This window comes from Heloderma suspectum, chromosome 2, assembly GCF_057233095.1.
Source record: "Heloderma suspectum isolate Gila_16-S chromosome 2, 16-S_ref, whole genome shotgun sequence".
Lineage (NCBI taxonomy): Eukaryota > Metazoa > Chordata > Lepidosauria > Squamata > Helodermatidae > Heloderma > Heloderma suspectum.
The window spans coordinates 125,025,797-125,042,073 of NC_139459.1; the positions used below are offsets into that span (position 1 = coordinate 125,025,797).

At 45.3% G+C, this 16,277-nt stretch overlaps 1 protein-coding gene across 1 annotated transcript; it reads left to right on the forward strand.

Annotated features, from left to right (window-relative positions):
* The first annotated feature begins 1,166 nt into the window (after positions 1 to 1,166).
* Positions 1,167 to 3,528, forward strand: LOC146352703 (uncharacterized). The gene is made up of 2 exons (XM_084832156.1): positions 1,167 to 1,903; positions 2,781 to 3,528. Exons 1-2 carry the CDS (start codon positions 1,316 to 1,318, stop codon positions 3,486 to 3,488), a joined length of 1,296 nt encoding a protein of 431 aa, XP_084688282.1. The 5' UTR covers positions 1,167 to 1,315; the 3' UTR covers positions 3,489 to 3,528.
* Positions 3,529 to 16,277: the final 12,749 nt, after the last annotated feature.

Genomic DNA, 16,277 nt, shown 5'->3' on the forward strand with positions numbered 1-16,277 from the left:
GTTTCTATGTGCCAGAAGTTTTTACCCAAGATGGAGTATTTAAACGTATGATCCACTGCAGCCTGAAGGGGTACTGCCCAGGGAAAAAAACCTGTTTGCTTGGTTCTGCTGAATAAATGTACTGTCATTTTCACACATGATAAAGACATCCCAGAAAAGTTGAAAGGACAGGCACTTCATACAGCACATAGTTAATCTATGGAATTTGCTACCAGAAGATGCAGAACGACCACCAATGCAGATGGCTTTAAAAGGGAGTTAGACAGATCCATGGAGGATAAGGCTATCAATGGCTACTAGTCATGATGGCTATGTATTAATTACCTCCATGATCAGAGGCAAGACTCTGAATACCAGTTGCTGTGCAACAACAGTGAGACAGGGTTATTGTCACCCCTCTCAGGCTTCCCTGTTCCTTCTGAGTGCAGCTGCAATCCTCACAGTAGCTGGAGTGGGGGGGGGGGCAGGGGCTGGATTTTCCCAACAACAATATACTGTTGTGAGCTATCCCTGTTATAATGCAAAGTATTTTGAGGTGGCTTGGACCCGATCTACATGGAAATGGATTTTAATGAAATCGCTTTGGTCTGTCAGCAGCATACAAAGCAAGCAAAACAGAGTATATACTACCTAAAACCCCACTTTCATAGTTCAAACTGCACTTGAAACTTCCTTACTCTGGAGTTGGGTGGGTGGAGTCCTTCCAGGAGACCTGAATGTGATCAAACACATAGAGGGTGCTCAGTGAATAAGAGAGGCTTGTCCCCCACCCCTGTCCGTGCTTCCCTACTCAGGGAAGTTTAATAGACGTGATTAATTATGTCCCTGTAGTTTACCCCACATCTCTCCGCTCACATCCACCATTTGTCTTATAAGTGTGTGCTGCTTCTAGAATGGTTATATTGGTATTCCACTTCCCAGTGGAAGTGTGTAACCGACACCTCTTCCTGTCAGCCTCCTGTCTCCACAGAAATGACAGTCCATTCTGACTATCACAGTAATGTGATATTTCACAATCACGTCATAACACAATAGCACTATTGTGATACTGCACATTCACAGTTTGTTTTAATGCTTCATTTTAGTGTTTAATACAGTTTTGTTTTAATGTTTAGGGTTTTTTAATATTTTGTTTTTGTTTTTCTGCACCCTTTGTTTCCCCCCAGTGTTTGAAGTGTCCATTGCAGCTGTGCAGTGATTTCCCAATTACTTCCATAAAGTAACCCTCCCCAGGTGGACCAGATTCAACCAGGTGCTTTGTGCATGCACAGAAGTCAGCCGAGATCGGGGTTACAAGTGCACTCATCACTCCAAAATGGATCCAGAGTTATTTCAGATGTACTGCTCTCTGATCTCTGTTTTGGTGTGCAGTATCCGATGTATCCTCTCAATATTGCTCCAAATGCAAGAAAGAGATTCGAGCATGAAGATGGTTAAAAGACTGCTGTGCAGAAGGCACACAAAAAGAGCCATCCTACTCCAATATGGGAAGGGACACCTTCACTCCACTGCATTCAGCATCTGCACTCAGCGACCCAAAATGCAGCGACGGTGGTGGTGTTTCCCTGCAAGTCAGGTCTGGTGGGAGAACTTCGTTCTCCAAATTTGGGAGGATGAGCAATGGATTGCTAACTTCAGAATGTCCCGTGGGACCCTGTTTGAAATTGCTGAAGCTCTCCAGCCAGTCCTGGAAAGGCAGACTACCAACATGCGGGAGCCCATTCCAGTGGTGAAAAGAGTGGCCCTCTGTATATGGCGGCTGGCAAACATATGTGTGTACAGGACAGCTGCTCATCAGTTTGGAGTGGGGAGAACTACTGCGGCAGCGATTGTGGTGGAGGTCTGCCTGGCCATGGAACATCTCCTGCTGAGACAGACAGTAAAGCTGGGAAACGTTGCACAGGTATGTACGTTGTTGTTGTTGTTGTTGTTGTTAATTTCTATATTGCCCCAGAGCTGAAGCTCTCTGGGTGGTTTACAGTAGAGTGATGTGCAATAGGGAAGCCCTGGTTTTGGTTTTTGGCTGTTTCTTAGTTGCATATTTGTGAGTAGGAGTTGTTCACTTATAGAAGGCTTCTGTTGTACTTGCAGGAACAGCCCTATAATGAGGCAGCCTGATGTGGGTGCATCAGGTGGTGTGGAATAGGAAGAGTGGCGATTCTGTACCACTCTCCCCACGCAGCAGGCCTGTCACTGCCGCTGCCTCTTTCCCCGCTTGGCTGGCCAGCTGACTGGCCAATTTGCGCTTGCCTGCCAAGCCGGGTGGCAGCAGAGGTGGCAGCTCCTCTTTCTCCTCCCTCCCTGCTCACCAGCCAGCCTCTCCCACTTTCTGCTCCAGCTGCAGGGTGCCTGGGAGAGTCAGGCAAAATATTGTGAGAAGTCCTGAACTCTTGTGGGAGCAACTGGGACATTGTGAAGTCCTGAATGGTCATGGGAGCAGCCAGGATCTCTTGTAGTATTTCGTCCAACTCCCAGGAGCCCTGTGGCTGTGGCTGAAGGTGGGAGTGGCTGGCTGGCTGGCCAGTGAGCAGGAAGGAGAGAGGGAGGGAGCCACCATTGCCCACTTCCAGTCTGCCCAGAAGAAGTGGGGGTGGGGGCTACAGTGGCGGTGGCAGCACCAGGTGCAGCAGTGCCACCTCACTTGAGGTGGCAACATGGCTTGGGCCAGGGCTGTGTGCTTGTATCTCCAAATTGGCACTCAGGAAGACAGAAATTGGCCAGCAGAGAACTACCTCCCCTTTCAACAGAAACTGACCTTTCTTCCCCTTCCTCACTTTCAGATCATGGAGGGGTTTGAAAAACTGGGGTTCCCTCATTGTGTGGCTGCTGTGGATGGTTGTCATGTGCCAGTTGTTTCTCCGATAAGGCAGGGGGATGACTGCCGTAGGAAGCATTACTACTCCATCCTCCTTCAGGGAGCCACAGACCACACAGGGCGGTTCATAGACATTGAGGTGGGCTGGAGTGGTAAAAACCATGATGCCTATGTGTTCCAGAACTCTGCTCTGTTTGAGAGAATGGATGCTGGAGTCTTTCTTCCTGACAACCCCACTATTACTGTTAATGGGGTTCAAGTACCACCCCTCATCGTTGCTCATAGTGCATACCCAATCAGGAAATGGCTCATGAAACCACACAGAGGCCACGTGGACAGGCGGAAGGCGCATTTCAACTATTGCCTTAGCAGGGCTCAGAATGCGGTGGAGTGCGCTTTTGGAAGACTGAAAACTCGTTGGCGTTGCTTAACAGCAAGGCTTGAAATTGGAGAGGAAAACGTTGTATCTCTCATTACTGCCTGTGTAATTCTACACAACATTTGTGAGACCAAGGGACATGTGATTCAAGAGGACGTGGATGGAGTGGGTCACATTGAGCTTGCCACCCTGGGAGCAGTGTTGGAGAATGAAGACAGGATGCATACAGAGGAGGGTGAAAACGTGCGGGAGGCCATCACAGAGTTTCTGTGGTCTGCTCATGGTCATCCTTAATCTGTATGGGGACACAGGCATGAAATAAACACTGCAGTGCAATAAATACAACCTTCTGCCTTACTCTAATTGTTACCTATATAATCTCTGGAACCTTAGCTGGTTAGCAGGGATAGTTGATGAGGTGGGGAAGCTCGCATGGGTGCCAGTGGTGGATTAGTCTTTTAGGGAGCACCTACTCCTGCATTGGAGCAGCCCCAGCAGCACAACACTCCTGACCACTGTTGTTATTGTAATTTACCTATTGAAAGTAGTTCCTCTCCCCACAAAAGAAGATATTGTTTAAAAAAAACTCTTTTTTTTAATAACAATGTCTTAAAAAGTATATGTACTAATTATTATGTAACACTAAACCCAAATTTAAGTAAACAGTTCAATTTTACAAAGAAAACCAGGCCTGTTTCTCTTCTGCGTACTCAGCCAGGTTGAACTCGGTACTTGAGGGCTTAAGAAGTGGGGTTCCAGTAGCAGACTGTGTTCTGGTGCAGGCTGCGTATGGGGAGAATTTGTGAGGTTTTTTCCCACAGGATGAGCCTCTCTCGTGTGCCCAGGTGGGGATTTAGTTGGGGTGGCAGTCTAGCACATTTGAAGATGTCAACTGCCCGCATGGGCAGAAGCGCTGCCCTGCTGTACTGCGAGGCAACTCAGGGTGGTCTTCTAGAATTAGGTCTGGGGTTGCATCCTCACTGACAGCCTGCAAGAGTGGTTGAGTCTCCACAGGCCCTGCCTCCCCTACTAGTTTCCCCACAAGTTTGTCTAGCAGGTTGCACTGCCTGTCTAGAGAAGACAGCAGTGCGTCCCTGTCCCTCCTGCAGTGCTCATCATCTTGCACAAATTGACCCATGTACTTCTCAAATACTTGGGTATCCCATTCCAATACACACAGCAAGCAATTATTCTCCATTGTTGCATGCTGCATCAGGTGATCCAGGGGTGTGTTTCCACACTATCGGCTTCACTTTGTTTGCAACTTTGTTGCGATGTTTCCCTAATCGCATCTTCTCCTTTTCCAGTTTCCACAGCCCTTAAAGACTCGGCTTATCATCACTCTAGCCTGGGACTCTGTGCTGAGCTCTAATCGAATTATTTTCTTGATGGCTGGGTGGAGTCTGGGTTGGGTCTGATTACCTCATCAGTGTTCCCACCTCCTTGGCCGTGTTTCCAGGACAATGGAAGGAGAAGCTGATGGGGGAGTATGGGATTTTTAAAAAGGAATCAGCTTTGCTGTGAAGAGAGGCTCCCCCTCTCTCCCCTCTTTCTCCTTTCCCCTGAAAGTCCAGATGCAGCTGCATTTCAGGAGCAAGCCTCATTGAGCACAATGGGAGTTACTTCCAAGAAGACACAAATATGCTTGTGCTGAGAAAGTGGCGGGAGAACACAAGAGGGAAAGCAGCCCCCATTTTAACCCAGAGGGCCTCATTGACCACAATGGGAGTTACTTGATGAGACAGTAATGGGTTTGTTGTGGGAAAGACAGCAGTAAAAAAAGACAGAAACCAGCCCCCATTGTAACCCCCAGGATATCTATACAGAAGCTGTGAAGTACTTTCTCCCTAAGGCAATTCATCGGAGGCTTAAGATTGCACTTGGTCAAGAGAGATCCCACTTGGTCGCTTCATTGCACTTAAGGAATTGGGCTTTGAAGTGTGCTATTTCAATTGAGTGGGAATCTCTGTAAGTTCTGATGTGGGCATTCAAAGGCAAGCCTCATTCAGCACAACGGGAGTTACTTCTGAGGAGACACTTCTGAGGGATTGTTGTGGGAAAGAGACTGAAACCAGCCTCCGTGTTAATGCACAGGATCTCTATATGGAAACTGAAGGAGTTACGTCCTAAGGCAATGGACCAGAGCCTCGAGATTGTGCCATGTCAGTTGAGGGGCTTCTCTGTCATTTCTGTGGTCATTGAGAGGGCAAGCCTCATTTAGCACAATGGGAGAAAACACCCCTTGACTGGGGTCGTGGGCTGTGTTCTAGTGCTTATTTTCAATGATGTTTTAAAAGTTGGTCCCTTGGCATCCTGTTCCAAAACGGCAATGAAACTTCCAGAAAACAGGGAGGGAAAGGGTTGGATCACTGAGGTCAGAGCGACACACCCTCAAAGGCCGGGCTACATGGCCCATGGGCAGGGCTAAGACAGCGAACCCAGTGTGATTGTGGAAAGAGGTCAGTAATGGAGCCGAAGTACGCTGGAAAAGTCGGACTATAAGCAGTCTTGGAAGAAGCAGTTTTTCTGTGTTAAAATGCGGGGCTGGTGCTGAATGGCCACACCATCATGGAACCACAGCAACCTCACCACGCAGCCAGGTTGGAGTAAATCGCGGCTGGAAACACAACCCAGGTTGTTAGTGGCAGACCTTCCTGTCCTCTGGTTCCGTGCCATTGCCAGTCATGTTGCTGGTGATAGGGTTGCTTTGTGGTTGAGGATCCCTGGAAATGATGGTACAAGAGGGATGTTGGTGTTTTCACATCTCATTATCCCAGCCCTCCCCAAAGTTGCCCACCCCTGTCTGAAATGTTATGTAAACTAGATTGCCCTAACACCTGCAGCATGCATTGCGTTCCTGAGAAGAATGATTAAGGAAGGGTCGTGGGGAATTCTAAGGTGAAAGCGGGCAGGCCAGAGGCCTACTTGGCAGTTGCACCCTCTTGACTAGAAGTCCAGATGTATGTGGAAAGGTTGAACTGTGGGAAAGGCAGTCTGCACATGCTCAGTGGCCTTTTTCTTTGTTACGATGCGTGCTCCAGAAATGGAGACCTGTCACTCAAAAGCGGTTTGATGTCTGATCCCATAAACAAAGCCCTGCCCTTGCCTTCCCCAACCTTGTGCCTTTCAGATGTTTAGGACTTGAACTCCCATCAGCTCCAGCCAGCATGGCCAATGGATAGGAATACTGGGAGTTATTGAAAGGCAATGCATGACAAGTACTTTGAACACTTGAACGTGCTGAACAATATATCATCTTCATCATGATATGAAATTATCACTGTGTTTCAAGGAGACTTGGGTTCACCCTGAATCCAAAGTTGGCAGGCTGACAGACCACCAAACAATGCCACTGGTACAACCTATTTGCTGCATCCAGTGCCCATATAATGGGACATTGGCACCAGCTTAGTGGGTGACTTGCTGCAAACTGGATCTTTAATCCAGCTGTAGAGATCTTGTACAGACCTTGGTAGTTGATAGTTCAGCGTTCATTCTCCCTCACCTAGCCACCCACCTACCTGGCTGTCTTTCATTCTCCAGCACTGACTCATGTGAAGTGCCTTGCACGCTGGAGCCCAACGACTCACAGGCATTTGCTGCAGGATGCCCAGAAGTAGTACTTGCATGTATAAATTGTGCCTGGGAGTAAGGAATGGGTTCTGTGAACAGTGTGTAACTTTAGGGTGGAGAAAGAGTTGGAGGAGTTACTGCATCTTATGGAAAACCTTTGGCCCCTGATCAGTCTCCCACCATATTTTGCTCACAAAAACAGCCCTGCAGGATAGGTAGTGCTGAGAGAAAAATGGCGGGAGTACCTGTCCTTACAGCAGCCTCCTACAGCACATTGCCCTACTAACAGCTGATGGGTGCAGTTGACACCTTACTCCTCCATGTTGTTCTCGCACAACAGCCCAGTGAGGTTGGTTGGGGTGAGAGCAGGGGTGGCCCAAGAGTAATTGCCAGCAACTTGCTTCAAAGGGGATCCATGGAATCTGAGGTGTGTGTTTGAACTGGCAAGTCTTTTGTCCCAAAGTGGCCTGTAATGCAACCCCCCTCATCTTGTAATGCAGCCCCCCCTCCCAGGTATATTGTACCTGGGAATATACCCAGGTACAATATATCTGGATCAATAGGGGACTGTCGTGTTAAATAAGAAATTATTCTGTAGAGATAGCAATGGGAAAAAAAGCAAGAAAGGAAAAGTACAGAGGCAGAAAAAGAAGAGTACCCATGCATAAGTGGGGAGAGATATCGCGTTGGGGGCTTGCCCTGGGATGAGCCCTCTGAGGCCAATGGAAGTGGCTGGTGTGTGGGTGCTGAGCACCAGGGGAGCAGGGAAAGGGGATGGTAGGGGGATGGTCATCGCCAACAGCAAAGCAGCCTCAAGGTGAATGGGGTGAGCACCATTAGGAAAGTGGGGGGAGTCCAATGTGTGGAGTCCATCTATAGCAATGGAGGCCATCCAGGAAGGAATCACCACCATTAACTCACCATGTGGCTTGTCTGCCTGGACATGCCCCTCCGCTGACTCCCCAATGTCAGGAGCTAAGAGGGAAAAGTTACAGTTAAAAAAGGATGTAAAAGAGAGGAAGAAGGGACAAGCTCTTTGGATCCCTTTGCGATCCGTGGAACTGGAGGAGCAAAAACACTCCGGCGACTTGCAGTGCTATGGCTCACCTGCTTGGGTTGGATTGTAGCATCACCTCTAAGTATGCTATGGAGCTCACTTTAGTAGGGGTAGGGCAGCATTACTACCAGACCAGGAGTTGTGCTTCACCACCCGGCGATATTCCAGCCGCATAGCTTTGGTCTTGGTCCTGCACTCAGCGGCACTTTGGTTTTGCCCCCACTTGTTCATTTGGTGGGAACTCTGCTCATAGAAATCAATGTTCCTATGACTGGACTGAAGCTGATCTTGGATCTTTTGTTCCCCCTTATGTTGAGGAAATCTGGGATTTCAACGTGTTTCCACAGTACCCCACAGCCCTGTCTCAGGGATGTCTGCTACGGCCATCGTAAGAAGCAGTAAAATAGCAGTGAAGGTGTAGTAGGAAAACTTCTTATGCCCCTAAAAATAAAGTAAGCAACTGCGAAGTAGCAGCCAGGTAAAGATAGTGAGCAATAGTGCGACTGTGAAATAGTGCAAAGTAAAAATAAACAGCAGAGAAGTGCCCTATATCCAAAGCACACCTCTGTGGAGTAGTGAGAGTGAAACAGCACAATTGTGAAATAGCACTGCTGTGAATTAGTGCAAAGTAAAAACAAACAGATGAGAAGGGAAGGGGAGTAGCACTGGTGAAAGAGTGAAACAATGCTATTGTGAAATAGCACTACTGTGAATTAGTGCTAACTGGTGGGAAAAGAACCGTAAGCCTGTGTCTAAAAAGTGTGCAACTGCCAATGACTGGAAAAAAGGAATGAGGGAGGAAAAGGGATGGCCTCACCCCTTGACCAGGTCGCAGCTAGGTCACAGACATACCCCTTGGCATGCCCAGCATGTAGGATTTAACTCAGGGGAATGGGGCATACTGCAACGGAACTGCGCTGGAGCTGCATTTAAGGAAAAAAGATGTAGTAAAATGACTTTTTGAAAATATGCCATTTTCAGGGGAAGGCTATGGGATTGCTGCAGACTGGTAACTACATCATGTGTCACAAATGACCCTGATGTGCTCTCAGTCTGCACTAAATCACCTGTATAGATTGGGCCATTAAAACACATTCATTTTAAAAAAGACCTACAAAAGACATACATAATACACACACACACACAGAGATGGATGGATCTGGGTCCATAGGCCCAGATGCATTCTGGCCTTACATTGGGAGACCAAGGCATTTGTGCCATGCATAAGGAAACCCAATCAGTCAGTTTGTGTCTGAGGTGAGAGTTGACCAAGAAACTTTCCATCCTACAGCTCCCAGTAATAGCCCCTGTGCTACACCAGGTGTTAATCCACATTCCCAACATTGGTAATTAAATTCTCCTGACTCCTGAAATTTCAACCAGGTGGGCCAGTCTTAATTTCCTACACTCTGTTGTCGTGTACTGAACAGCTGTTACATTCTAGGAGGGAACTGATAACGTGCATATGGAAAGCTCTTTGGTATGCCAGGCCCTGGTGACAACTCTCATTTTCATGAGGGCTAAGCCACAACCTGATAGAAAGAAGAGTAAAGGACAGTGGTCTGAAAGAAAATATATGTGCAAACACAGGTTCTCACATCTTTAGTGACTGGCTTAATGTACCACACAGAGACTACAATAGGTTTTCAGGTAAAATGACCTTTCCAAGAATAGTTTTCCAAACATGGATTGCTTACTGCTTTCTGTATACCTGCGTGAGAAGTGACAGAGCCACCCAATTACAATTAATGAATCTACAGTTACCCTCTACAATTACCAACAGAGGTTGCTTGCTAAAAAGAAGAAGGTGGGAACACTGCCCCCCCCACACAATATGGAAGCAGACTTGCTTGTGAAGCACGTTATCCTGTTTTCAGATGGACAACTGAGGCTCATTGAGGACAGCTCTCCCAAGATCATCTAGTAATTTACCTGGCAGGCTTAATGTTAGAAGTTAGATCCACTTTTTTCCTGGGAAGAGGTGCAGGTAAAATGTATGCACAAATTATGTGTCCTATGAACTATCACATATTTTGCTAGATCCCATGTCATTGAAATGAAGACGACATTGGGGAGAAGATCCTTCATCTTTTTTTGGGAGGAAAACAAATAACATTTAATAATGTACCTACATTTCTTAGGCAGAGCTCAGCAGTGCTGTATTCCATACACTCTCGTGAAGATGCCTGTTGCACCATTTAATAGCTTTCTTTACTATATAACTTTTTTATATGCCTATTTAGACATATGAGTAACATACTCATATTAATCCAAGTAATGGGCGTGTGCTGGAAAAGTGCTTTGAAGATGGAAAGTTTTTCACAGGTATAAAGCAGTTATTCATTATAATAGCTTGGCATATATAGAACTCCCATCAGGCAGCAATACTAATTAGTGCTAAAATCAGCACTGTTGCACAGACAAGTCACAAATAAATAGCTGGTGTCTTGGTCTTGGGGCCTCAGGGATGGGCAAGTTGGGTGGTCATCTGGGGTGCCAAGCTGAGAGGGGCACCAAGATGAGCTGAGGGGGCACCAAGCTGAGCTCAGAGGCTGTGTTTTTTTAATGTACTATCTGCAGTGAGCTAGAGTGGCAAAAAGAAAATGTCTGTAAGCTTTCTTTCACGGTTCTACAGGTTGTTTGGGTACTAACTACAAAAATGATCTTCAATTAGCTTTAAAGTTATGTTTCTTTTTCAGTGTTCACTTTGATGCTATTTGCGTTAGGTAAAAATCAGTGGAACACAGCTTTACTTTGAGGCAACATTACCAAGCACTTAGCACTTCAAATACTGTAAACACTATAAGCACTATACAAATAATACAATTAAGCCATAAGCTCTAAGAGGTCAGCTGGATACCTTGTTCTTTATTATTTTAAAAGATAAAAATAATGGAAATTCTAAAATAAAGAATGCTCACCAAAAGGAACTGCTACAAAACAAAAAATATAAGTAAAACCTGTGATAGTTCTGCTGTGTTGCATAGTGTACTGCCACTGCTCAGAATGTGGCTTTTTGAACTTTGGCTTGTGCAAACTCTAGCACAGTGGCTGAGAGATCAAGATTTTTAGCAATGTCATTCTCGATGGACGTCACACTTGCAGCAGGCCCCAGAAATCCTGTCGGTGGCCCTACCAAACTGACTGGGGGGTGGGGGTACCAAAGGCACTCCTCGCCCAGGGTGCTATTTATCCTAGGGCCGGCCCTGGGTGTCTTCATGCATGCATGACACACACTTCCTGTATATGATGGGGCTTGCAAAGTTCATTCCTCCTATCTCCTCTAGTACTGCTCTTGGAGAAGGCTAGCCATCTGAAGAATATGTGATCTACAGGTAATCTTTGGAAGTCAGTTTAATCCATTAGCAATGTCCCATGAGGATTGGTTTTCTTAAGCTTCATAGAAGCTCTTAGGCCTACTGTGTGACACTCAGCAGGAAACCTTGACCGAGCAGATTTTTAAATTGGCAGTTCCAGAAGAACTGAAACCATGAGAGCATTTTCTGGTCAATGTAGTTTTATTTACATTTACAAAGTTAATTGAAGCAAGAAATGCCCCCAGTCCAGTGTGGAATGACACATTGGGCCGGTTTGCATGATCAAACATGCTTATTTAACCCATGGTGGGCTGCAATGTGTGCAGGTGGCCATTTTGAATATTGAACACCTGGCTGCAGCTTGTCATGTTGTGCAAACCTGGGGACTGTGAATAATGGGAGGGTTAAACAACCCTTGCATAACCCATGGTCTGTTGTTGCGTTACGTGAGAGTTGTTTAACCCTTGTATGACCCGCGGTCCCCGTGTTCACATGGCACGATAAGCTGTGGCCAGGGACTGAATATGCAAATCCTGCCAGACATGTGTCACAGCCCACCATGGCTTAAACAACCAACGGTGGGCTGTTTTGATCATGAGAACCAGGTCAATATTTCAGCAAATGCTTGTTCCCAGAGCTGCATTTGCTAAGATAATGTAAATGGGGGCGGGGGACAGTGCCAGACCAAGACACATTACTGCCTGAGGGAAAGGACAACATGGTGTTCCCCTCCCTAGCTTCTGCCCTGAAAGATGGCCAAGAACATTTTTAAATTAAAGAAATTTTAAATAAATAAATGTACAGACTGGACTGACAGCTGAATCTTACTTCAATGTAGACAATGGGATAACATCCTCTCCCATACCTGAGAAAGCCTGGTTTAGGAGGTCTAGGACAGGTTGTGTGGCATACAAAGCTATGTTGTCCAACAGTGGGGTACATCCAAGGTGTTTATGAGGATCCACCAGGAGGCTGCCACCACTGCCCCAAAACTTTTGTCACCTGAGGCTGTCATCTCACTCTGCCTAATGGTAGGGCCGGGCCTTGGGGGGAACATTGGCAGGGAAAGATGTGGGGGGGAGTGCATGCTTAACTCTTTCTGTGCCCAGTCAAGTTTATTTCTGGTTTCAGAACCCAGCTTAGGAAGGAATATTTTTAACTGACTTGGGCAGGATCAGCAGGCCTTTGCTATCAGAGGTAATATATAGCCATCATAACTAGTAGCCATTGATAGCCTTATCCTCCATGAATGGATGTAAACCCCTGTAAAAGCTGTCCGTTGGTGACAATCACTACATCTTCTGGTAGTGAATTCCACAGTTTCACCATGTACTTTGTAAATAATTTACCAATTTGTCTGTGGAGCATAACATGTAGCTATGTCTCCCTTTCTACTTTTATTAATTACAGACACATGCAAGAAGTGTATCCTTACTGGTAATGCAGTGGGCAGGAAGGAGAGGCTTATATCTACCCTTCCCGGCGCAATAGGAATCAACACCCTCCGCCCTGCCCTTGGCAATGTTAGAACACTTAGGAAAAAAGTTCCCATTGGTACAAATGGGAACTTTCCCTCCTTAAGCATTTTAGCATTGTGTGTGTTTGTGGTAGTTTAGTTCTGATCATGCCAGGGATGGAAGAAATATGCCTCCTTGCCTGCATGTGGCATTCTCGGTAAGGATTGCCCCCACCCCGCCTCCACCTGTAATTAATTTAATTAATTAAGAACAAGATACTTAGCTGCATGCTATATATTAAGTGAATGTCTGGCCCTCAGAACTGAAATCCAAACAGGTGGAATTTGATATGCTCAGGGCTGTTTATGTTTTGGCAGAGCTGAACTGATCTTTTTTAGTAACTAGCACTTGCTGTGCATCCTGTGTACACCTTTAATGCCAGTTTGGTACCTGTACATATTGTAAACAATCTGATCACTACCAAAGCAACCTTGGTGTCCAGTGTTCTCTTTTTTAAAAGAGTTTGACCCCACAAAGGCTTCATTCAACTTAGACAGGGAGGGGCAGAGGAAACAGGAAACACGGTACAAAAGAAGCGGACAATATACTGCTTATTTTTCTTTTTTTCTTGCTGCATACAAATGCCATTAGTACATTTGTTATGAAGAGAAATTTTAAAAGAGGAACAGAAAGAGGAATGCATAAAACCATGTGGCAGTTTTTGTTGGAGATTTTAAAAATATCCTGTGTCCTGTGAGGATGACAATAACTGAAAACAAGGATGAGACCTTAAAAGGGTCACTCAGTTGCCATAGAAAAAAATCCAGTTGCTTACAGAGAAAGGATGTGTTTCTGGTACTGGTACTAATTCGAGTTAGGGAGCATATAATCGGAAGCATGTCATCACATCACAAAGCTAAATGTGGTGAAGGAACACAACACCACACATCAAAGGAATACCACAGTGCCCAAAGACATGTGCTCTCTCTTTCGCTCTCTTTGTATTTATTCACATACGATCTTACATCAAGCAAAACAAAGATTCTTCAGTATCAAGATTGCAAGACCAACTCATAATAATTATACATACCCATCTTACAAAAAAAAATGTATATTCTTCTATCTTCTTTGACTTGTATTATATTTGCTTAATTCCCATCACAGAAATAACATCACACACTCTCAAAAGCCATTCTGTTGTAGAAGACGGTTCTACTGTGTTCTGTTTTTCCTAGTTTTGAACAATTGCCATTAACTGCATTCAGTTAATGTGTGATCATTTCTAGGTCTTCCAAGCAACAATGGGTTGGATCCAGGATCCGCCTTTCAGAAGAGGAAGAGAACTTCTATGAGAGGAAGGGCTCTGCTTGCAAAAGGCCCCTCCACCTGATTTTGGGGGTCCTGTTGGGATTATTTCGTAATGATGCCTCGTGTTAAAAAGGCAATTAAAAGAGAAAAAATAAAAAGGCAAAACAGAATGAGTGTTTGCCAGTCCCACATCCGCACAGGCTATATTTGAACAATAAAAGGAGACCACACATTTCTTTAGTGAAGAAAAAATAAGTTCTACTCACAAATATTCTTGCATATACAATGCAGGTACAGCATAGAGCTTCAAAAGAGTTTGTTCAGTCCATTTTTTGTTTCACTACACCAGCAGGAGCAAGAGAACAAGCACATGTGTTCCCAGCAATGGTGGAAGTCAGGGGCGGGGGAGGAAGGGGAGGAGCAAAGGAAGAAATCACAGGGAACCACGTTGTAGGCTATAGAGATTCTAAAGCTAGCTGTGCTCTAAATTCCCATGCATTAACTAACTGCAACACTGCCCCCTTCCAGTAACTTGCAGATGGGGTTGCAATATTCCCAACAGATCCCCCTTCCCGCCACAGCTCACCCCATTCAGCAGGGTCTCCTATTCTCAGTGTAGCATTCTCACGGGACTGGAGAAGCTGCCATGGGAAGGAAAGAGTGGAGAAGTCCACTTCTGCCAGTGCAATTGATCCAGCATACATCTGGATCCAACCCAATATCTTTCAAGCATCGAAATATGACAGGGAATGACAAGAAAGGTATATCATACCTTTCCCCAACAAGGTGCCCTCCAAATGTTATTGAACTACATCAACAATCATTGCTGACCATTGGCCATGCTTGCTGGGGCTATTGGAAGTTGGAGTTCAACATCATCTGGATGGACCCATGTTGCAGAAGGCTGCCATAGAGATTTACCACACAACATGTCAAAATGTGATATGCGCTGATGCTCTCTGCCTTTGCTCCACCAACATGAAGCTGATTTTGATCATGTGATTTTGAAGCTGATTTTGATCATGTGTTCTGTGCGGAGAACAACTGCTCCATACATGACAGGAACTGACATTACATATTTTACAATGGCAGGAAGGTTTTGTACAGAAGCAGATTCCCTTCTCTGTTCAGCTTCACGTATATATTAAGTTCTGACTGGAATAGTCATCACTTTTCTTATTTTACAGAAGCAAACTCAATGGTTTCTACAAGATTTTTATTCCATATTCGTCACAGCTGTGAGGTAACTAATGCTGTCAGATCAGTTGTCAGAGTCCAGTTCTAAAGTGGGGAGAAATCTTATAGGCTAGCTGTGAGAAGGGTACTCTTTATTTGAGGTCAACAGTTCGGGAAGGCAATGATGGCCTCTCACCTAGAGCTTTTCTGTATTAGGCATTTTTGTGCGCTTTACTTTTCTTACTCATGGTTGTTTAGGTAATTCCCTAAAGAGTATCATGACCTCTTTAGTTGAGGTCATGATCCTCCAGTTTTGCTTTTGTTTTTAAGAGTGCTTTCCAAGGGGGGTTTAGAGTGGGGAAAATGGCATATCATTTCTGCAAACAAAAGAAAAGGTATTTTCCTACTGCTGTATTTTTGCTATAGCAAAGAACAGCCCAGTGAGGACTGAGCATGCACAGCAGCCACAGACGTTGAGTGTCTGTCAGTTGGAAACAGGGAAATGGAAAACTGGGATGTGTGTGTGGAAGTGGAATTCCCTGTTTGAAGGGAATAGCTGTCTGGAACTCAAAAGAGCAGTTCTTCTGTTAGGGGCTGAGGACTCATTGCCATGTTTCATTGCCAGTCCCACTTGTACCTCTGAATAGCACATGTCTGCTGGGAACACATAGCAGGGGAGGGCCTCAGTGCCCAAAGGCATCTGGCCAGCCACTGTTGCAAAATGAATATCGGAGCATTTGAATACACTGGCTTAACCCCCAGGGATGGGAAAAACATGTAACGTGATATCAGAAGTGGGACCTCTTGTACATTGTGTCATTACTTGTTTTAATGGGAAAGTGGTTTTGAAATATTATAAATGGCCCTGTAATTAACAAAGTTCTGATAGGCAGGAACTAGAGATGGGATCTTCTCAGTTGTGGCTCCATGTTTGAAGAATTCCCCAGAGAGATTCGCCGAGCTGTTTTTAAATGTGCTCTGAAGACCATCCTGTTTTGGAAGGCTTTTCATAGCGGATTGCTTTGTTTTTACAGGACTCATGTTTTGAATTGCTGTTTTTATTGCATTTTTATCATTTTAAAATTCTATCTACACCATTGTAGCATTACAAGCCACTTTGTGAAGGCTTTTTTTGACTTGAAAGATGGGGTACAGATACCTGAAGAAATATAATAAATAAACCATTACCAAATAT

Excerpts from the sequence above, each read along its gene's own strand:
- LOC146352703 (XM_084832156.1), top strand. The coding sequence starts at position 1,316 with ATGGATCCAGAGTTATTTCAGATGTACTGCTCTCTGATCTCTGTTTTG. Across the intron at positions 1,904-2,780 it reads AGCTGGGAAACGTTGCACAG|ATCATGGAGGGGTTTGAAAA; the intron begins GTATGTACGTTG and ends CCTCACTTTCAG.